This window comes from Eurypyga helias, unplaced genomic scaffold (genome assembly GCF_000690775.1).
Source record: "Eurypyga helias isolate BGI_N326 unplaced genomic scaffold, ASM69077v1 scaffold21730, whole genome shotgun sequence".
In the NCBI taxonomy this organism is placed as follows: Eukaryota; Metazoa; Chordata; class Aves; order Eurypygiformes; family Eurypygidae; genus Eurypyga; species Eurypyga helias.
Genome location: NW_010228161.1, coordinates 1 through 19,662, shown reverse-complemented (window position 1 = coordinate 19,662; position 19,662 = coordinate 1). Strand labels below are relative to the sequence as shown.

Below are 19,662 nucleotides of genomic sequence, written 5' to 3'. Positions count from 1 at the left end.
CTCCCAGTAAATGAGTCTCGTTAGTCTGGGGTTCCTGCTAGACAAGACAGCAATGACCCCACAGGGTTGTTACAGCTGTTCTTTGTTACTCAGCCGTGCTGTAGTGAATGTTGGTCTTCTCTCCACCAGACAGGAGTGACCTGAAGATGAAATCCTCTGCCACCTATGAGCTACTAGTGGATGGTGTTGGGCCATGGGACTTCACTGGCGGTTTCGTTCCTTGTGAGCTGCTACTTGTTGGAGAGGATGCCTTCCCTGTGCTTGTGAGCTCCAAGAAGCAGGTTCTGATCGCTGTTTCACAGTATGGGAAGGGCCGAATGGTGGTTGTTTCCCATGAAGGAATCTTGAAGGACTCCAAGTTTTCCCAGTTCCTCAGAAATGCTGTGAAGTGGCTCAAGCCTTCTCCAGAGGCCCTGGTTGGGGTACATCCTCGTTTGGATTCCCTGTCCCAGCTGTTGCTCAGGGCTGGCACCAAAGTAGAGGCTGGGGCAGAGCTCAGCCCCTCCCTGGGGGTGTACTGTGTAGATGCCTATGACAGCACGCAGGCGAAAGACCTGGTTCGCTTTGTAAAGGAGGGTGGAGGGCTGCTCGTTGGTGGCCAGGCCTGGCACTGGGCTAGTCAACACGGCAAGGAGAAGGTGCTCTTTGAATTCCCCGGGAACCAAGTGACCAGCGTGGCTGGAGTGTACTTCACGGGAAACACCGTGGAGAAAGGCATCTTCAAAGTTGCCAAGAAAATTGCCAAGATCCCCTTAATTGTCCCGTGAGTATCTGAACTGCTCTCTCTTTAAACAGCTGGTCAGGCTATTCAGGTGAGGTGTTTATGGAAGATTCTTGAGATCAGGATGGTAGCGAATGCTGGTTCTTTAATAGCCAGGATGGGATGCAACTGATACCTTGAAATTTAAGGAGGACCTTGCTGCTGCTTGCAATTGGAAAGAAGGATGTCTTGGACTGCTTCCAGGGCAGCTGGGCCAGGCACGAGGAATTCATTCAAGGGGAAGGAAATGAGGGGAGCCACCTTTCAGAGTAGTGTGCCTACTCTAAATACAATACAGGGATGGGAGCAGTAACTCCTTTTCCTCTCCCCAGTGTACTTTCAGGGCAACTTTCCCATAGTTCAAAACCAGGTTGGAGTTGGATAACCAGGCCAGCCCTCTGGGGCAGGCTCTGGCTGGCAGCTGCTAAACCTGTTTAGCCTGTTATTTGCAGAAATTCATTTTCAGCAGGGGAAGCCCAGGGGCTGGCCATGAGCTGAGGGGGTGGGCTGGGGTAGAAGGCTCTGCTGTTGAATTCAGCAAAGTGCTTAGGCCAGAGCTAACAAATGAAGTTAATTAATTTGCTGATTGATTCTTGTTCCCACTTGCAGTGCACAGGTATGTGCCTTCTACCACACACAGTGCATGGAACAGGGAGAGAGGTGTAGAATTCAGCAGAGCAAAATTATGTAGCAATTACCAAGATTTTAAATGCTAACTAATATTGAATTACACCTTGTTTAGGGTGCTTTTGTGGTGGTTTTGATTAGATTTAGAGCCACAGAGAAATTTAGATACCTAATTTTATTGCCACATAACAGCACTGTGTATCCGGGTCTCCACGCTGGCCTTTGCTTAACCCGCAGAGAATCAGACTGCAGTCAAAGGCAGGTGCTGTGCTGTCTGCCTGGGCACACATTCTGTGTGACGAAGGGTCTCAATAAAGTAATAACCAAAGGAGAGCTGCAGATTCAATCCCTGTCCTATGCACCTGCAGAAGGGCAGCATCATTTATTCTTACTGAGTTGGCTGCAGTGGCCATGAAACATCATATTCTTTCCAAGTCTTGGAAGAAAATCTGTTTGGCAGAACCAGGAGGAAGTGTCAATAAAGCAAATGAGAGTAATTATTTAGTATGTCTTTCTCCACAGTGACATATAGGAATTATATGGAAATAGCAGAGATAAGAGGGCCTTGCATGGTATAACGTCTTTATATTGTGAAGACCAACTAGTGGTAATGTGAGGACTATGTGTTAGGGCTCTGATTCAACTTCTAATCACTCATTATTTGTCTAGTAGTGTGTCTGCCTGTCCATCTAGTGCATCTGGCCTGGCTGTCCTTTCTTCAGTTCTCAACAGTGGCAGAGGCTGAGTGAAGGCACAGAGGAATCTTCTGGGCTTGCCTAGATAATGCCTAGAGTGGGGTAAATGAAGAAAGTTTGTTTTAGGAGATGTGCCAATTCCCACATCATTTGCAGTTCAAATCTGCAGTTTACAACATATGAAAGGTCTTCTGATTCTTGAGTTTCTGCAGTGTATTTAGATTTTCAAGCTGCTCTTCAAAGGCAGAGGTCTAGAAATTTCTTTTGACATCTTCTTTCTCTCCTGTTTTTTAAGAGAGTCCTGAAGTTGTTACAGATTGGTTTGGCTGCAAAAACTGAGGCTCTAAAAGGAGAAAAATGAGGTATTGATGGATTTTTTTTTTTTTTAATAGAAGGATTGGCAATATGACTTACTAGGATGAAGAAGGAAAAAGAGGCAGGGATGGACAAGGTGGCCTTTTGTGGAAAAGATTTCTGGGGTGAGGGCTAACCTGGATGTCTCTTGGTTTTGCAGGCACCAGGCCAAGCTCAGCCTCGATACTGAGTTTCTCCTGCGTGGTGTGTCGGAGCTGGATTTGGTGACAGGTGGCATACCCTCCATCTTGCTCGTGCATGGTGTCCTCTCCTTCCCGCTCTGCCTGGACAGCTCACACCGCTGCCTCTTAGCTGCAGCGCACTACGGCCGAGGCCGCGTTGTGGTGGCAACCCACGAGAGCCAGCTGTTCTCCCCAAAGCTGGCCAGATTCCTGCTCAACGCTGTCTGCTGGCTGGATGCTGGGAGGAAGGGGCTGGTGGGTGTGGATGGCAGCCTGAAGAAACTCCTTAGCCTCCTCTCTCAGGAAGAGGTGAAGTGTCAGTTGTCACCGCTGACAGGCGACATCAGCGTGTACTGCTGCTCTTCTTACAGCGACAGAGAGGCGGAGAGGGTTCACGCTTTCGTGGTGGAGGGAGGTGGCCTACTGATTGGAGGCCAGGCCTGGTACTGGGCTTCCCAGAACAAGGGCGAAGCTGCTGTGGCAAAATATCCTGGCAACAGGATCCTGAATCGCTTTGGGCTGAGCATCCTGGGGCAGAGCATCCAGGCTGCCAAGCAGCCGGCCGTGGGGTCGGGGGAGCACTACCACTTCCGCAAGGCGCTCGCTCTTTTCAACGGGCACGTGGGCAGGCACGAGGAGCTCAAAGCCCCCTTGAAAGACTGGTTGCAAAGGCTAGCACAAGACTGTGCTGCCTTTCTGCACATTCCAGCCCATGACTGCCCTGCGTATGCCTCGCTTCACCGCATCCTGACCAAAGTCCTTCAGAGAAGTGGGATCCCACGCGTCAGCCGGTACCGCCCTGTCAAGAGCAACTCCAAAGAGGCAGTCCTTCTCTGCATGGCAACCGAGCTGTCCCTCACCATGACGGACAGCGCAGTCCTCGTGCAGAAATCTGCTGCTGGGGTCTGTGGCCCCCCCATCACTGTGGAAATTAATGGTACAAACCCAGGTGAGGAGCGTATCTCCCTTTTGAGAGGCACCCATCCTCAGTGTGCACGTGTCTGCGTGTGTTTCGACATGGGGACAGAAGCACAATTTCACCGTGGGCTTGTGAGGAGGCTGGCCTCTGCGTAGGCTCCTTTTGTGGCCAGCCCTGGTTTCAGCTCTCTGAAACACCTTATGAAAGTCCTGCTTCCTCGCTGTTGGTGTGCAGGCACGTGGGGGAGAAGAACCGCCTCGCAGAGGCACCTCAGGGTGCTTGCACAGCACGGTGGCTTTCACAAGCAAGCTTCCTTGAGAAACCCCGGGCTCTACACTGCAGGTTGTTGTTGCCATAGTGGTGCTGATACAGCCATCTGAGGGGGCCATTCTAGATAGGAGTTAGGAATAAAAAGTTTACTTTTTATCTAGACAAGTTCAGCCTGAGTTACAGCACCATTCCACAACTTGTTGTGTCAGCGCAGTTGGTGGAATGAAGGTCTGGTTTTGGGGGTGACAACAAGAGGCTGGAAGCATGGTGGGAACCTCTTGGCTTAACACCACCCAAGCCAAGGTATTTGGTAATTACACCCTGAATGATTTGTCCAAGCTTATTTATACAGCCTTGCTGAGATTCCTGCTCACAGCTAATAGGTTCCAACCCGAGGTTAAATTCCACTGCTAAGGTATTATCCCCTCCACAGATTCACCTTGATTTTTTTTGTATTAGAATATTATTGAGAGGAGTTGTTTTCCAAAGTGCTCTAATGAAATAAATTAGACTGTTCTGGAGGGGCTAAGTCTGAATGCAGAGGATATGCAGAGAAAAAAGTCGTAGCTCGCTGGTTTTAAAACTAATGAGTCTGGACAAAAGGGAAAAATTGTTAAGGTTGGCTGAACTGAATGCATTAGATCAAACACAGTATTTTGTTTGACCAGAAATATTCAGAATTTGTGTCGTTTCACATAAACAAAAAAAAGAAAGAAATGCTAGTGAACCCTGAACACAATTTCAAAAATGCTTTTCATGCACATTGAGTGAAACTGATATTGAACTGATGAAAAATTGTGATACGGTCTAATCTGCATTTTCTTTGGATTAGGTTTTGCTTGACAAAACTGGTCCTGCTTTCTTGAAGGACAAAAAAGGTTGGAAGTTGGGTGCATTATGACAGTTCAGCTCTTTTTAGGACTTTTGCTGTTTGTGTTGAAATATACTTGAGTGAACTTTATGTCAGAACTAGGGATTGGATTTTGCTTTATCAGTACTGTAGAGATGGATCAGTTTTGCACTGCGTACCACAAATGTGCACAGAGATCTGGGCAGAGAAGACTTGCTTTTCCATGGGAAGACTGTCTAGAAACATGCTAAATTGTAGTGGTATGGTGGGGTACCCATCTTACAGTTACATCTAGCATAGAAGAGTCCTTTTAGGCTTTCTCATGACCTCAGTCAGCTAGAAATGGAATTCCTGTCAGTTGTTATTTAGGTAATGTTTTTTGACCATTACAACTTTAACCATGGTTAATACCACCACTTCTTATGAGGGTATAAGACAATCTGAGTGGAGGAAGTGTTGGGGCTTTGGTTTCTTTTTTTTTCTTCTTATTTTTAAAAGATACTAGTAAACACATCAAAGCTTGGCATTTCCAGAGGTTCAGATTCAGGTGGGCTTACTTGCTAATGGTGTGATGATCTTACCCATGCTGCTACCTTATGCTTTAAACTGTATTTCTGACATGTTGGGTAAAACGTGAGACAGTTCTGTGAGTGTAGAGCAAGGGAAAAGGAAGGGACAGAAGATTCTTCTGTTGCAGCTTGAAATCTCCAGAAGGTGTAATGTGAGGCTGAAGAAGTGCTTGATTGTGTTCTCTTACTGTATAGGTAAGACAGCCTGGAGGAGTACGGGACTCTACCTGCCTGAAGGGCACACGGCAGTTATAACATTCCCTTGCCTGCTGGTGGGTTCTGGTCTGAAGGTAAGCTGTCTCTGGTTTGACTTCTGTTTACACCGAACTATTTGTCAGGTGAGAAGGCAAAAATAGCAGGCAGAAGGTTTTTCTCATTGGTTTTGCTGCCTTTTCAGTCCTTTCCTGCTGCTGCCACCCTGAGGCATTTCCACTGCATTGTCATAATCATAGAATCATAGAATGGTTAGGGTTGGAAGGGACCTTAAAGATCATCTAGTTCCAACCCCCCTGCCATGGGGGGGTTCATCCAACCTGGCCTTGAAGACATCCAGGGATGAGGCATCCACAGCTTCTCTGGGCAACCTGTCCTAGTGCCTCCCCACCCTCTCCGGGAAGAATTTCTTCCTGATATCTAATCTAAACCTCCCTGTTTTCAATTTGTACCCGTTACCCCTTGTCCTGTCACTACAGGCCCTTGTAAAAAGTCCTCTCCCAGCACCCTTGTAGCCCCTTCAGATACTGGAAAGCTGCAATGAGGTCTCCTCGGAGCCTCCTCTTCTCCAGGCTGAACAAGCCCAGTTCTCACAGCCTTTCATCATAGGAGAGGTGCTCCAGCCCTCTGATCATCTTCGTAGCCTCCTCTGGACTCGCTCCAAGTGGTCAATACCCTTCTGATATAATTTTTCAGCTTGTTTCCCAATCCATTCTGTTGCATTCCTCTTATTTCTGTGTGCTGGTGGGATAACTGAGTGTGGCTGCTGCCTAAAGGCAGCTGTATTTGGGATTTTTTATCATGCAAAGAGAACTGATCAAGGTGATTTTCAGGCCCAAGATAAGTACTTGGGCCCTTCTATGCACCAAACATAGGTCCGTTTGTCCAGATCTCTCATAAGGTACTTTTGCAGTTCCATTGCTATTATTCATGTAGATGTATTCGGATCAGATACAAACTAGTCACTTGGGATCCTGGTCTCTACAAAGTGCGAAGCAGATCAATGCTTACCTGCTTAGGTATTTTTTGCAGTGAGCTCCCTGTAGCTGAAATGCCAAGTTAACTCAGGTGTTCTGTCTGATCCTGCAGCCACATGCTGTCTGTTTTACTCTGTGAGGACCATGGAAGAGGCACAATAAAAGAAGTGATCACATCTCTTCCATGGAAGAGGCACAATAAAAGAAGCCAGCAGTGATCACATCTCTCCAACTCCTATGTTACAGGATGTGACTTTGATGCTGGTGAAGGGTGAAGGAATGATCAATGCAAGTACATTGCAGTGAAAGAAGTCACTGCAGGTACCCTGAACTGGTGGTGGTTGTAGTTCACCCAGGAATAATGGGAGTACAGAAGTAAGGCTGTCTGAGACAGGGATAGAATTGAACTTCAACTGTTTTCGTTGTATTTGCTGCTTCTGGTCACCACAGGCTGAAAACTTGAACTAGACTGGAGTCAGAAGGCTGACTCTGCATGCGTGCCCTGCAAGGACAGTGCTGAGGCAGATGGCCCAGGGGGTTGCAGTTGGTCTGCCAGGTCACACTTGGAGCCCTTTGACAGCTGTTCTACCCTTCTGTTTGCCAGGTGCAGATTGGGTGTCACACAGATGACCTCTCTCATGCCACTGAGCTGAAACGGGCCCCAGTGGTGACACGCACCTGTGATATTGCCTGCCAGAAACAATCTATTTCCTGCCTCTGGGGTGGCCTCATTTACATCGTAGTACCACCAAAGAGCATCCTGGGGAAAGTGGACATCACAGTAGAAGGGGCAGTCAGAGCTCCTTTCTTCAAGCTTGGTAGGTATGTTTACCTTGGTGCCTCTCTTCTTACTGCTGCTCACAGATGCTGCTATTCCTGTCACTGGAAGGAACCTGTGCTTAGGTACTTCTTAGAAATGCCCTGGTTTAGGAATACCCAAATTTAGTTTCCTTGCTTTGCTGACCTCTGGGATTCTGGGTAAGTCAGTCACTTTGTGCCTGCTACGTCGCAGGTGGTGGGTGGAGGAGCTGTCACAAAATGGGCATTGTTTGTCCAAACCAACATTTCTTGGAGGTTGGAGTTGTCATTTCTGAGTGAGGGGGACAGTCCGACCTCTGCCACGATGGAGCTTGACTTGTGTTCTGCCTGCTTGATTGTGCCCCCATATGGCCACCTCCAGTCCCTAAAATAAATCTCATCCCGTGTTTTCCATCGCTTTCTTTCCTCTTCCTGTGCGCAATTTCTTCTTGCTCTTCTGTCAAATTAAACAAAAGCAGGGTTGTTATATGAAACAGAAAATCTCTGCTGGACAAGAAGAAATTACATCATCGAGAGCCACTGGAGAAACCTGGTGCTTCTTGTTCTCAGATGGAAAATGGGGATCTGTTGGTGCTATGCTATTACCCTGGTATATGCCAGTCCTTTTCTGTCTGTCTCCTACCCGTTAAAGAGCCTGAGGAGACTTCCCAAGCACAAGATAAGGATTTACTAGTTGACAGCCACCACCTCAAGTCACAGCTACCAACTATACTGTTTTCCAGGATAATTGCACAACTGTGCTATCTTTCTTCAGCTCGACCTCTGGGAATGTGCTCAAAAGTCACGGCTGTGCTTAACTGCTTTTCTGTGTCGTTGATGTAGGGGAGACCTGTGAAGAACAGTGGAAGGCCTGTATCCGGCACTACCCTGCTCCCTGGGCGGAACTGGCTGTTGAGAATCTCATCCTGACAGTGCCATCTGATAGCATCCGCCACATAGAGAACCCCCAGCCACTGCTGACCCTGTGGAATGAGATCATGGTGGCAATAAGTGAATTGGCAGCAAGGCCAACAAAATTCCCAAGGCCAGAGAGGATTGTAACAGATGTCCAGATCTCATGTGGTAGGTACATTGCCATATGGCCTTCTCAAGGGCTAAGGGACAAGTGGCCCCTAGCAGCAGTGTCTCTTCCTTCAAGGTTATTTTGCTAAAACCAGACTGGGAACATATGTAGGATGTTAAATGAATGCGACCTTTGCGTAATGGTGAGCTACTCGGTCGGGATGGAAACTTGGTAAGGCAGGGCTTAGTAAAACGTATTGGCCCTTTCAAATGCCTCCTTGCTCTTAAAACGGGTGTTACAACAGCAGCTGAGGCTGCTGTTCTGCCCTGGTGTGTTAAGAAGCAGAGCTGCTCACTGCAGTGGTTTTGACTCAGATGTTACTTATTCTCCCTCCTGAATGCACTGCAGAGTCAGTACAGGTGGGAGACCGACCTGATTTCTGTTTTTATCCTGCCTCAGCCACAGGACTGTTCTCATGCATTCAGTGACAATTGTTAAACCCGTGTGTTTAACAACCGACCTGCTGGAGAATAGCTCCACAAAGGTTATTGTGGGAAAAGCTTAGCCTGAAAAGATGCGTGCCTGAGATGATGGCAGTGGAAAAGTAGAATTGGTATGTGTCACTGTCAGAGATGGTAAGTGTGTAGTTTTGCAGCTGATGCCCCCACCCCCCACGTTTTCCAGTTGTGAACCAAATGCATTTTATCTACAGTCAAATTACATGGTAAATGTGGAACTTTGCAATACAAGTTTTGTTCAGTTGTTTTTCAAAATAGACTGGTTAAATTCATCATCCCACAATGAGACATGGGCCTGGCATGAACCCTGATGTCCTAGCCCTTTGCAGAGCCACACGGAAAGAATTTGTTGCACACATCTTGCGAATGTTAAATTCTACTATTCTGAGTAAATGCCAGTTAAAAAGATCAGCCTGCAGACATAAAATTCCCTTTTGTTTAGGGTGGACTGAATAGTTTTACTCACGTTTCTGGACCTGAACTTTCTGAGTGCCAGTGGCTGCTAGATGCATGCATTTCTCTTTTTAATGAGAGAGCTCAAGATAGTTCCTGCAGGAAGAGTGTTGCCATTCATGTTCTCCAGCTTGGGTAGTGTACAAGCTTAGTGTTCAGTCAAAGCTAGCTGTGTAGGCTCCCTGTGTAGTGAGTGTAAAGGGCTGCTTATCCCCTGCTACAATAGGTGTTTGAGTTCGGGGAGGTGACTTTTGTACAAAGTTTTGGGAATCTTCAAGAACAAATTAGGGATGAAGACACCAAGGACACCTAAGAAAAATCCTTTGCAGTGAAAGGTCCTTGCCTAGCATGATGCTGGGAAATGGTTTATAGAATAGCTAATCTGTGAGGTTCAGAACAGGCTTAAGCCTGACAAGTTTTACAGCCCTTAAGCATGACAAGCTGACTTCCATGTGTCTCATCTACACTGCTGACTACTGGAGCACAGACACTCTAAATAAGAACACTCAAGCTCTGCCAGGGTGCTGAGTCACATTATTGCGTGGTTGGGTTGGTGTCAACTGTGCTGTTTGTTAGAGTTCAGGTGTATTCTGGGCAGTGGTCAGGCTTTTTTCCTCCTCCTGAAGTCTGAACCTCAGTTTAGCTGTGAGTGTATGCTTTTGTATAGAAAGGCAAAGCAGATGAAACTGTACTGATAGTCCAGTACTACCTTTACACTGCTTATTTGACTATTTGTTAGGGTAAAACTTGTAGTATTGCCTTACTTCACAAAGGGAAAAAAAATCATTCATGGTGACACAGTGTGGTTTATGAGATGGAGGAAAGGCACTAGAAAAATTAAAAAAGAAATAGTCGTTTATGTCCAAGAGGCACAGGGGTGAACACTTACGATGTGTGTTGGTACCTGTTTTTCCTGCAGGCTGGATGCATGCTGGCTACCCCATCATGGGCCACCTAGATTCGGTGAAGGAGATGTTAGACATGAAACATATGAAAACTACTGGTCTTTGGGGTCCTGTCCATGAGCTGGGACACAATCAACAGCAGCAAGCATGGGAGTTTCCCCCTCATACCACAGAGGCTACCTGCAACCTCTGGTCTGTCTATGTTCATGAGAAGGTGCTGGGGATTCCCAGGCATCAGGCCCATCAGGCACTTAGGTCGCAATGTCGGGAGGAAAGGATAAGGAAATATCTGAAGAAAGGCACTCAACTAAAGGACTGGGAGGTGTGGACTGCTCTGGAGACATACCTGCAGGTAACTGGGAAAAGCGGGTGTATTCTTAGTGTAGTCAGCAAAGCCTGTGTCAGAAGGATGTTTGTAGCCTGGTGACTGTAGCTATCGTGCCTTCTAAATGTTTGCTTACAATCTGGGTTCATCTTGGGTCAAGAAAGCGCCTGAGAGGTATACAAACAGAGTACCTAATGCTGATGTCTCCTAAAATCCTTCCTTTGCCAGACTTGGGCTTAGCCACTGAGGGAGAGAGCTCAGTGCAATATAGTAGTCTTTCTCTCTAGGAGAGAAACAGGAACTGCATTATGTTATGCAGGGATGGAAAAAGATGATCAACCTTGGACACAGCTCTTTAACCTGCTGCAGATTTCCTGTGGGACATTGGGCTAGTTGGCAAAAAAAAAACCCTTGACATTATAATGTGTCTAGAAGCAGTATTCTGGCGAGTTACATGGCTAGGCTCCTCTTCACAAAACATAGCGAAGAGCAGGGTGTTCGTATTGGTCGATGCATTGAGTGGAGCCAGTGCAGTCCATCAAGAGGGAAAGGTATGGGTTCAGCTTATCCCCCTGCACGTGTAACTGGATCCCTCACTGTGGTCAAGACTTTAAATCATGAACCCTGTCCTAGATTAAAGTGCATTCTCTTGGGAAGCATGGGAGAGAGATTGTTCCCTTTCCCTTAGAATCATAAAATCATAGAATGGTTAGGGTTGGAAGGGACCTTAAAGATCATCTAGTTCCAACCCCCCTGCCATGGGCAGGGACACCTTCCCCTAGACCAGGTTGCTCAAAGCCTCATCCAGCCTGGCCTTGGACACTTCCACGGATGGGGCATCCACAACATCTCTGGGCAACCTGTCCCAGTGCCTCACCACCCTCTCTGTGAAGAATTTCTTCCTGATATCTAATCTAAACCTCCCTGTTTTCAATTTATACCCATTACCCCTTGTCCTATTACTACAGGCCCTTGTAAAAAGTCCTCTCCCAGTCCCCTTGTAGCCCCTTCAGGTACTGGAAAGCTGCAATGAGGTCACCTCGGAGCCTCCTCTTCTCCAGGCTGAACAAGCCCAGTTCTCGCAGCCTTTCATCATAGGAGAGGTGCTCCAGCCCTCTGATCATCTTCGTGGCCTCCTCTGGACTCGCTCCAAGTGGTCAATATCCTTCTGATATCCCTTAATCCTTGTAGCAACTAGTAGTCTCAAGGAGAGAGCAATCAACCTGATTTTAAGGCAAATGTCCATTATGATGGCATACACTAGTGACTGTTGTGAGTGCCCCTCAGCCTCCTTGTCTGGGAGATCTCACATCTTATATGAAAAAGATGTTTTTTCCGCATCCCAGAGAAATGCCTGAATCATCAAGCTGAAGAGTCAACCTCTGTTTTCTCTGGTGCAACGATAACAGATAGTTATACAGAGTGGAACAGCTTCAAAAGGGGAGATTTTTCCACACAACCTTACCATTTTGGCCACTGCCCCATTGCCTCACCCACACCCTGTTGGCTGGGATTTCTGTCTGGCTACTGACAGGACTGCTGGGATAAATGCAACATGAAAGAACAATTACAATGGTGACTATATACTGTCCCTATTACAGCCATGATGTTGAGGGTTGGGTTGGGTTGGTTTTGAATCGTCTCCAAGTTCCTTTGAGCCCACATCTGGCTGCCATTTAGATGCTTCTCACATTCCTTCAATCCAAGAAGTCTTTAACCTTCAGTGAGGCCTCTTCGGGTCCAACTCCTGTCTGGTTCTTACACTTGCCTGGCAGCAGGGTATCCTCTGGTCTTGCCATTGCCTTATGGAGCATGCCATCTCTCACAAGTTCAGCCTGGATACCCATTCACCTCTCCAGAGTGGTCACTGAAGCCTGTAACACAGATCTTGAAAGAAAAAAAAAAAAAATTAGAAAATCAGTTAACTGGACCAAGAGATTTACAGATTTAAATGGAACAACAAAACTCCTGTCCGTACTGTTCTATCTCCACCTCCTCACCGTGTGCTTTGGAGCAAAGTCAGAGACCTCCAAGGCTCTGTCTAGACTAGAAAAAAGAAGCACTTGCAGCATGCTCCAGGGTGCTGGCTCCCCTCTTGTCCAGGATATGCCACAGTTCAACCCCACAAGTACCTGTGTTTTCTTCCCATAGAAAGCAGGGCAGGGAGGGAACAAATAGTCTTCACTGCGGACATACTGTGACAAGTTAGGAAGTGTCTGAGATGCATACTTGAACTCAGGGTCCAGGAGATGCTCCTGAATTCTCCAGTTTAGACATAACCTAACATGATGTGGAGCCTTCTCCAGTGTAAGTTGGCTTACTGCTTCTGACCTGGCACAGGACCAGACCTCTTTGTCTCCCAACTTCCACGCAGCCTTCTCGTGACTCTCCAAGCTTCTCTACAAAAAGATTCTGCCAAGTCCATAGCTAGTTTCAGCACCAGGAGTTTCCATATCAGTGGGGGATTAACGAAGGTAGATAACCTGCCTGTTTGTTCTGTCTAATGCAGAAGTGCTGTCTCCTGCTTAGCTGTTGCAGCGTGATGGAGGATTTGTGGAATGGAATTTAGTGTCAGCCGGTTTAGTATCAGAAAGTGGGATGTAGTTCATGGCTTGGTAAGGAACTGTGGACATGGAATAGGTGTTCTGCATCCTGTCATGCTGTTGTTCCAAGTCAATTCTTCATATTAACTTCATCTCGAGCAACAGCGTAGGTTTCCCATCCCTCTTTAAACTCACTACTCATGCAACAGCAGTTTTTCTATCAGAATTCCTTTTGGTTTTATTCCTAGCCAAAGCATGCCTTGCTAACGATCTCTCCTCCTTCCCGTTTTCTGTTTACTCCTTGTTCTCCTGTGCTCCTTTCTAGGTTTTCTGTCAGTCTCCTCCCTGATGCTTTTTCACTGCACAAGAAGCTTTCCTTTGCCCAAAGCAGCAGCATGTGTAGTACGTTGCTGACATTGCTGGCTGCTCCCAACGCATCTTTCATCTCGGTTTGCTCTGGGTGGCCAGTGTAATGGAAGCTGTATTTCTCTGTACTCTGGTGCTGTAAGTTGTGCTCTGAAGCCTGAAAGTTGCCTTCATCTAACTTCACGTTCATGCTAAAAGACACTGCAGAAACCTATGGATTATTTTATTGCTTGTAACACAGGAATAATGCCAGTGAAATGAGAACTTCATTGTTTTTACACTATATTCTTCTCCATCAGTTGCAGGAAGGGTTTGGTTGGGACCCTTTCATCCACCTCTTCTCTGACTACCAGAAAATGTCCACCATCCCAAAAGACAACACTTCTAAGATGAACTTGTGGGCACAGAAGTTTTCTCAGCAGGTGAATAAGAACCTGGCTCCGTTTTTTACAGCCTGGGGATGGCCTATCAAGAAAGAGCTGTCTGTGGAACTGTCGTCTTTACCCACCTGGGAACAGGACCCAATGAGATCCTATAGACCATGAAAGAAAAATAGCTAAACCTTGATCCTCACACTAGCTGTGGCCTGTCTTTTTCCTCTTGTGTACTGCATTGCAGCTCACTGGGTGCTTAGCTTTACACTGAATTCTTTGTCTTCTTGCTGTCAACGGAGGTCAACCTCAACAGAAATTCAACAGACACCTGTGTGCAGATAGCAACCATGTAAGCCGTCTTCTCAGGGTTAAATAGTGAATAGGCTGCTCTGTGGGTTCATCAGTTATAATCTCAGTAACGTGACATTTTCACTATGGTTTTGGTTACACTAAAATTCATAACTTTTAATCGCTGTAAATATGCTGAAATTGCACACCTACTGTCATAAGCTTATAAAGAGCTAATACAATACAGAGCTGATATTGAGATGCTGTAAACGTTGTCATAGAGACAGTCGGCAAAGTAACACAGGAGACATTTAATAATTTCTGTGAAAATGTAGTTTAAGCAGCAGTCACAGAGCAGTTCGATATGTAGTCTGGGAAAATCCTAGGACATCCCTGAGACTGATCTGAGCAGGAGCTGAAATGGAAAAAAGAAGTAAAATAGATAAGGAGGCCACATTAACCTTAGCAAAAATAACACCAAGACCAGAGGATTTTTGCACTCTGATAAACTAAGAATGAATGGGTTCACTGGTGAGGTTTTCAAATTACATGTACCCTTACTGGCTTCATTTTTACAGTCAGCTTGCTTTCAGTGGAAATTTGCCTGCTAATGCTAGTAGGAGCTGGAAGCCCAACAAAGATCTGACAAAAGACTTGCCTTTTATTATCAGGCTGATGGTGATTTCCCCAGTAGGTGAAGTGTCAGATTTGCCAGGGCAGTTGGAGAAATACACAGAGGCACAGTAACTCGTCAGGAGCAAACGTGAAATAAAATGCTGATGACTCTGTTGATTTCATTAGCTACTTCTGTATAAGCTTTCTGGCTAGCAGCAAATTATTTTCAAACATGGTTTTTTCTTTTGTTGGTAGTAAAGAACAACGTGGCATTGAATGAGCTGCTGATTTAATAATAGGTTCTGCTCATTCTGATTTCTCGGAATTTAATTAGGCAACTAGAGAAATTGGTGCTATTTGTATTATTTTAGCTTTTGATTCTCCACCAGCAGGTGTAGGAAGTCATCCATAAATCAAGGATAGCTAAAATGGGATTCATCTGCCCAGCTTTAGGCCTCCAAAAGTCAGCCACCTCAATCTGAGCTGCTCACCTAAGGCCCCACTTAGGGCCTTTGCAGGTCGCTGTTTCTCTCTAAGGTAGGTTAGATGAACCGTCACCTTAGCGTGAAAGACCGTGAACTCTGCAGCATGACAGTGATGTAAGTGATTTTTTGACCAGTTTCCTCACATGTTCAGTGCTATGTGCACCTGTCTTTGGGACTTGAAGACTATTCCCACTCAATCTTGCATGGTATTACCATGGCAATAAAAGGAAAACTGAACGTGCGTGAGAATGGGGAATAACGGCTGGAGAGGATGAACGACTGAAAGTGCCACTTGGAAACATGCAATATGAGTTGGTTACGGTGAGAACTGAGCAGAAGTGAGATTTTCAGTGCAGAGCAGTGGGGTAGTAGAGGTCCATGGAGTTCTGTGGGCGTAGGAGTGGGGTAAAAAAACTTGCTCGCTGCTGTGAAGTGATTTCATACCTGATAGCCTAAGGCTACACAAGAAAGAAAAGAAGCCTGTTGCAGATTAAGAGATTTGGGACAGTGAGATGGAGCTGTGGCGGGTGCAAACTATGTGAGTGAACTGAAGTTTGAATGGGACGCAGTATTCCTTGAATAAAACTCTTCTGGAATACAGGAATGGCTCGTTTATTTGAGGAAATACAGTTCCTTTGGCACAATATTTTATGAAACAAATAATCCTGCTTGGTGTAAACACTGCGTCACACGGTGATTCCCCTTTAGAGAAGTTCTTACCTTCAGTGCCACCTGTCCTGTGATAAAAGATGCAGGATAGTGAAGGGTGGAGCCAGTGAGAGACTTACAGGGTTGTCTTTAAAAAAACTTATCAACAACTTAAGCAGTTTTCTATTTGCAAGGTACAGCTCTACTTTCAGTGATCATCCTTCAGTTAAGCCCAAAGAGACACTGCTGAGGATGTAAGCATTATTTTTAACAGCATTTGTTTGGTTCATCCATATATTGGAAGTAAAGAACAGCAGTAACAGCACCTGATTCTAAATCATCTGAAATCAATGGAGATCTGCTATACAGAGAGTGGTCTTTGGGTCAGAACTGAAGCTGAAACAGTTCAGTCAGCCAGTTATAAAATGTAATTCCACTCTTTCATCTTGCCCTTTGCTGTTCTCTGTGCTGCAGTTACATGGAATTTTGCTTTGTCCATTCATTCCGCTCACTGTCCACCATGATTTATTTCTGATTTTTTTTAAAGTACTCTCTATTTCCTCCTGTAATGTTGTGTTGAACACAGTCTCTTTCTGTCAACCAAATGGTCAAATCCACTGTTTTCTGGGGCTGTGTGCCTTCTCTATTTCATTTTTATATATATATATTTAGGAGAAAAAGGGTGGGAACAGGAGAACACAAAACATGATGATGCAAGTAAAATATGTGACAAGCATTACAGGTTTATTGTTGCAATAAGTTACTTCCATTGCATGTATTACCTTAGATCTCCATTTTTTCCATAAACCTCACTTTATTTAATGTATGAATTATGAGACTTTCTACATATACATGATCATAATTTTGAATTGTGTCATCTAAGATGCTTTTTTCTTCCCAAGATACAAGTCATTCAGTATATGGCAGAGATGGGCATCATCCAGTATTAAAGTGAAATGGCACCCTTTTATCTGGCAGTCTTACTTTTTGCAGCTTAAATTAACATTGGTGTAGCATTCTTATACATTTTTTTATGTATCTAGATCTCTAAAGACAACAAAGTAGGAATATAATTAGAAATGGAATTTGCTACGTATAAATGTATACACATTCCCAATTTGATATTGTTCAGTTATAAACAATGCAGTCATTATTCTACTTTAAATTTGTCTGCCTTAGTATGAAACATGAAATTGTTTTAGTTTATAGCAGAGAAGGGAAAATAAGTGACTTAATCATGAAGTATAATGTGTGTAAGAGCCAGGTATTCTACTATGTGTGTAGGGACATATTTTAATAGATAGGAAATAGCCATTGAAGTATAAACTCTGACTTCTCATTATTAAGATATTGGTGGCTTCTCTCCATAAAGTAAACCACGATTTAATTCAAGATAACTGGGTGTGTCCAGATGAGGCATACTTGGCATTTAGCATTATTGGTCTGGGTTGTTTTCAGGAATGATTCTTTGTTCTCCACCATGATAATCCAGATTCAACCATGCAGATGTAGGACCTTCAGAGTGGGAACTTTATTATGGACATGATTTCAGAAAAAAAATCTTACTTACCCTTTAATCATCATATCAAATTAGAACATTGTTTTCAGGCTTAAGTTGCCTTTCATAACAGTGAGCATCTGAGTACCATGCCCTCGAAAATAAACGGGACTCTGCAGAGTATGGAGACTTCATTCTGGTAAATGCTGTTGTGGTTTAACTCTGGCTAGCAAATATCATGATGCCGCTTTCACAGGTCCCCCCTCTATTAGAGGGGAAGAATAGGAGGAAAAAGACAAGGAAGCTCGTAAAATTGAGATAAGAACTATTTACTAATTGAATCTAAATGAATAATATATATATATACACAAATACACAAGTAATTGAAATAATAGAAAATAAAACATGCTACAATAGGATACAATTGCTTACCACCCGCCGACTGATACACAGCCAGGTCCTGAGAAGGAAGAGTCAGAGCCCAAGAGCCGGAGCTTGAGAGTGATTGCAGCAGATTCCGAGTGAACCCTATCCGCGACAGCATGACCGGGAAAACTAACAGACACACCAACTCCCTCATGAACGAGCCAGCAAAGCAGCTAACAACAGAGTTAGAGTGTTAGCAAGTGAAAGAAAGTGAAAGTGTAATGGCTCCCGATCCCACTCCCCAACTATGTACCAAGCATGACGTGCTATGGAATGAAATACTCCCCCGGTCAGTTTGGGTCGGCTGTCTGAGCTGTGTGTCCCTCCACTGCCTGTAGCAAGAAAGTTGGGAATGCAGCTGCAGTATCACGAGCTGGGAAAGACCATGAATTTGGTGCAAGCACTCCCCAGCAGCAGTTGAAAAGACACCTTATCTGTACTTTTCTCAGGGTAAATCCAGAAACCTGGCTTCATACCAGCCCCTGTGAAGAGAGTTCACTCTCTCCTGACTAAAACCAGCACAATACTATTATTTTTTGAAAAAGAAACAGGATAGTACAGCTTGGGTGATATGACATACTTCTTGATAGTTCACATTGCTTAAAATCTGTGGGCGCTCATGAAACTCTAGTCTGAAAATCCACTACTTGGAGAAGATTCCTTTTCAGTAGTGGATTAAATGAGTTACATTCTTCAGTATCTGATTATCTTTCTTGTATGCAATGTTTGCCTACCTTCCCTTTTTGGACCTACCGGAAAAAAGGGTAAAAGCAGGGGACATTAATGAAACCCTGGATTACATAAATTAATCATTAGCTGTTACTTTCTGCATTTGCCTCTACAGTAAAAATTGTCCTCACTGTGTAACACTGCATTAACTCCTGCATTGCCAATAATTTAAATAGGCTCTGTGCCTGGATGCAATAGGAAGAACGGCTCATAATTAATTATACTGAAAGGCATCTGGCTGAGAGCATAAATGCTTACAAATCAGAAGCCTTGTCTTTGTCCAGCATGACCACTATTTGGGGTGAAAGGAGGTAGTGGAATAAGAGATCAGGAGGTAAAATGTGGATAGAACATCAGGTTGTAACTCTCCTATTATGTAGTTCCTTCATGTGGCTAACATGTACATCAGCTCCTTGGTCTTTGGACCTGTTTCTTCCTCTGGGTCCTAAGGAGGTTCAGTATCACTGACTTGAAGCTCAATACACTGAACACCTTGATGATGTGCGTAAGACAAGGGCAGGGACGGGGGAAAATGGGGAACCACCCATGGTTAGGGAGGATCAGGTTCGAGAACACCTAAGGGACCTGAAGGTGCACAAGTCCATGGAACCTGATGGAATACATCTGTGGGACCTGAAAGAAGAGCGGATAAGGTTGCAAAACCTCTGTCCATCATATTTGAGAAGTTGTGGTGGTTTGGTGAGGTTCCCACTGACTGGAAAAGGGGAAATAAAATCCCCATCTTTAAAAAGGGAAAAAAAGGAGGATCTGGGGAACCAAAGGTCAGTCAGTGTCACCTCTGTGCCTGGCAAGATCATGGAGCAGATCCTCCTGGAAACCATGCTACGGCACATGGAGAATGAGGAGGTGATTGGTGACAGCCAACATGGCTTCACCAAGGGCAGATCGTGCCTGATGGATCTGGTGGCTTCTACGATGGGGTCACAACCTTGGTGGATAGAGGACGGGCAACTGATATCATCTACCTGGACTTGTGCAAAGTGTTCGACACTGTCCTGCACGACATCCTTGTCTGTAAACTGGAGAGACAGGGATTTGACAGATGGACCGCTCGATGGATAAGGAACTGGCTGGATGGCCACACTCAGTGTGTGAGTGGAGACCAGTGATGAGTGGTGTTACACAAGGGTTGGGAGTGGAGACCAATGATGAGTGGTGTTACGCAGAGGTTGGGATTGGGACTGGTACTGTATAGCATCTTTGTCGGCGACATGGACGGTGGGATTGAGT

At 45.2% G+C, this 19,662-nt stretch overlaps 1 protein-coding gene across 1 annotated transcript; it reads left to right on the top strand.

The window, feature by feature from the left end:
- The first annotated feature begins 146 nt into the window (after positions 1-146).
- Positions 147-13,893, top strand: LOC104502689 (protein FAM115C-like). Its single transcript, XM_010158645.1, has 7 exons — positions 147-763; positions 2,597-3,567; positions 5,422-5,516; positions 7,021-7,234; positions 8,058-8,297; positions 10,129-10,466; positions 13,648-13,893. Exons 1-7 carry the CDS (start codon positions 147-149, stop codon positions 13,891-13,893), a joined length of 2,721 nt encoding a protein of 906 aa, XP_010156947.1.
- The last annotated feature ends 5,769 nt before the right edge of the window (positions 13,894-19,662 follow it).

Bases quoted from the DNA above. Each gene is read 5' to 3' on its own strand.
- LOC104502689 (XM_010158645.1), top strand. From the start codon at position 147: ATGAAATCCTCTGCCACCTATGAGCTACTAGTGGATGGTGTTGGGCCA. The intron at 5,517-7,020 runs GTAAGCTGTCTC...TCTGTTTGCCAG, and splicing joins TGGTGGGTTCTGGTCTGAAG to GTGCAGATTGGGTGTCACAC. The intron at 10,467-13,647 runs GTAACTGGGAAA...CTTCTCCATCAG, and splicing joins CTCTGGAGACATACCTGCAG to TTGCAGGAAGGGTTTGGTTG.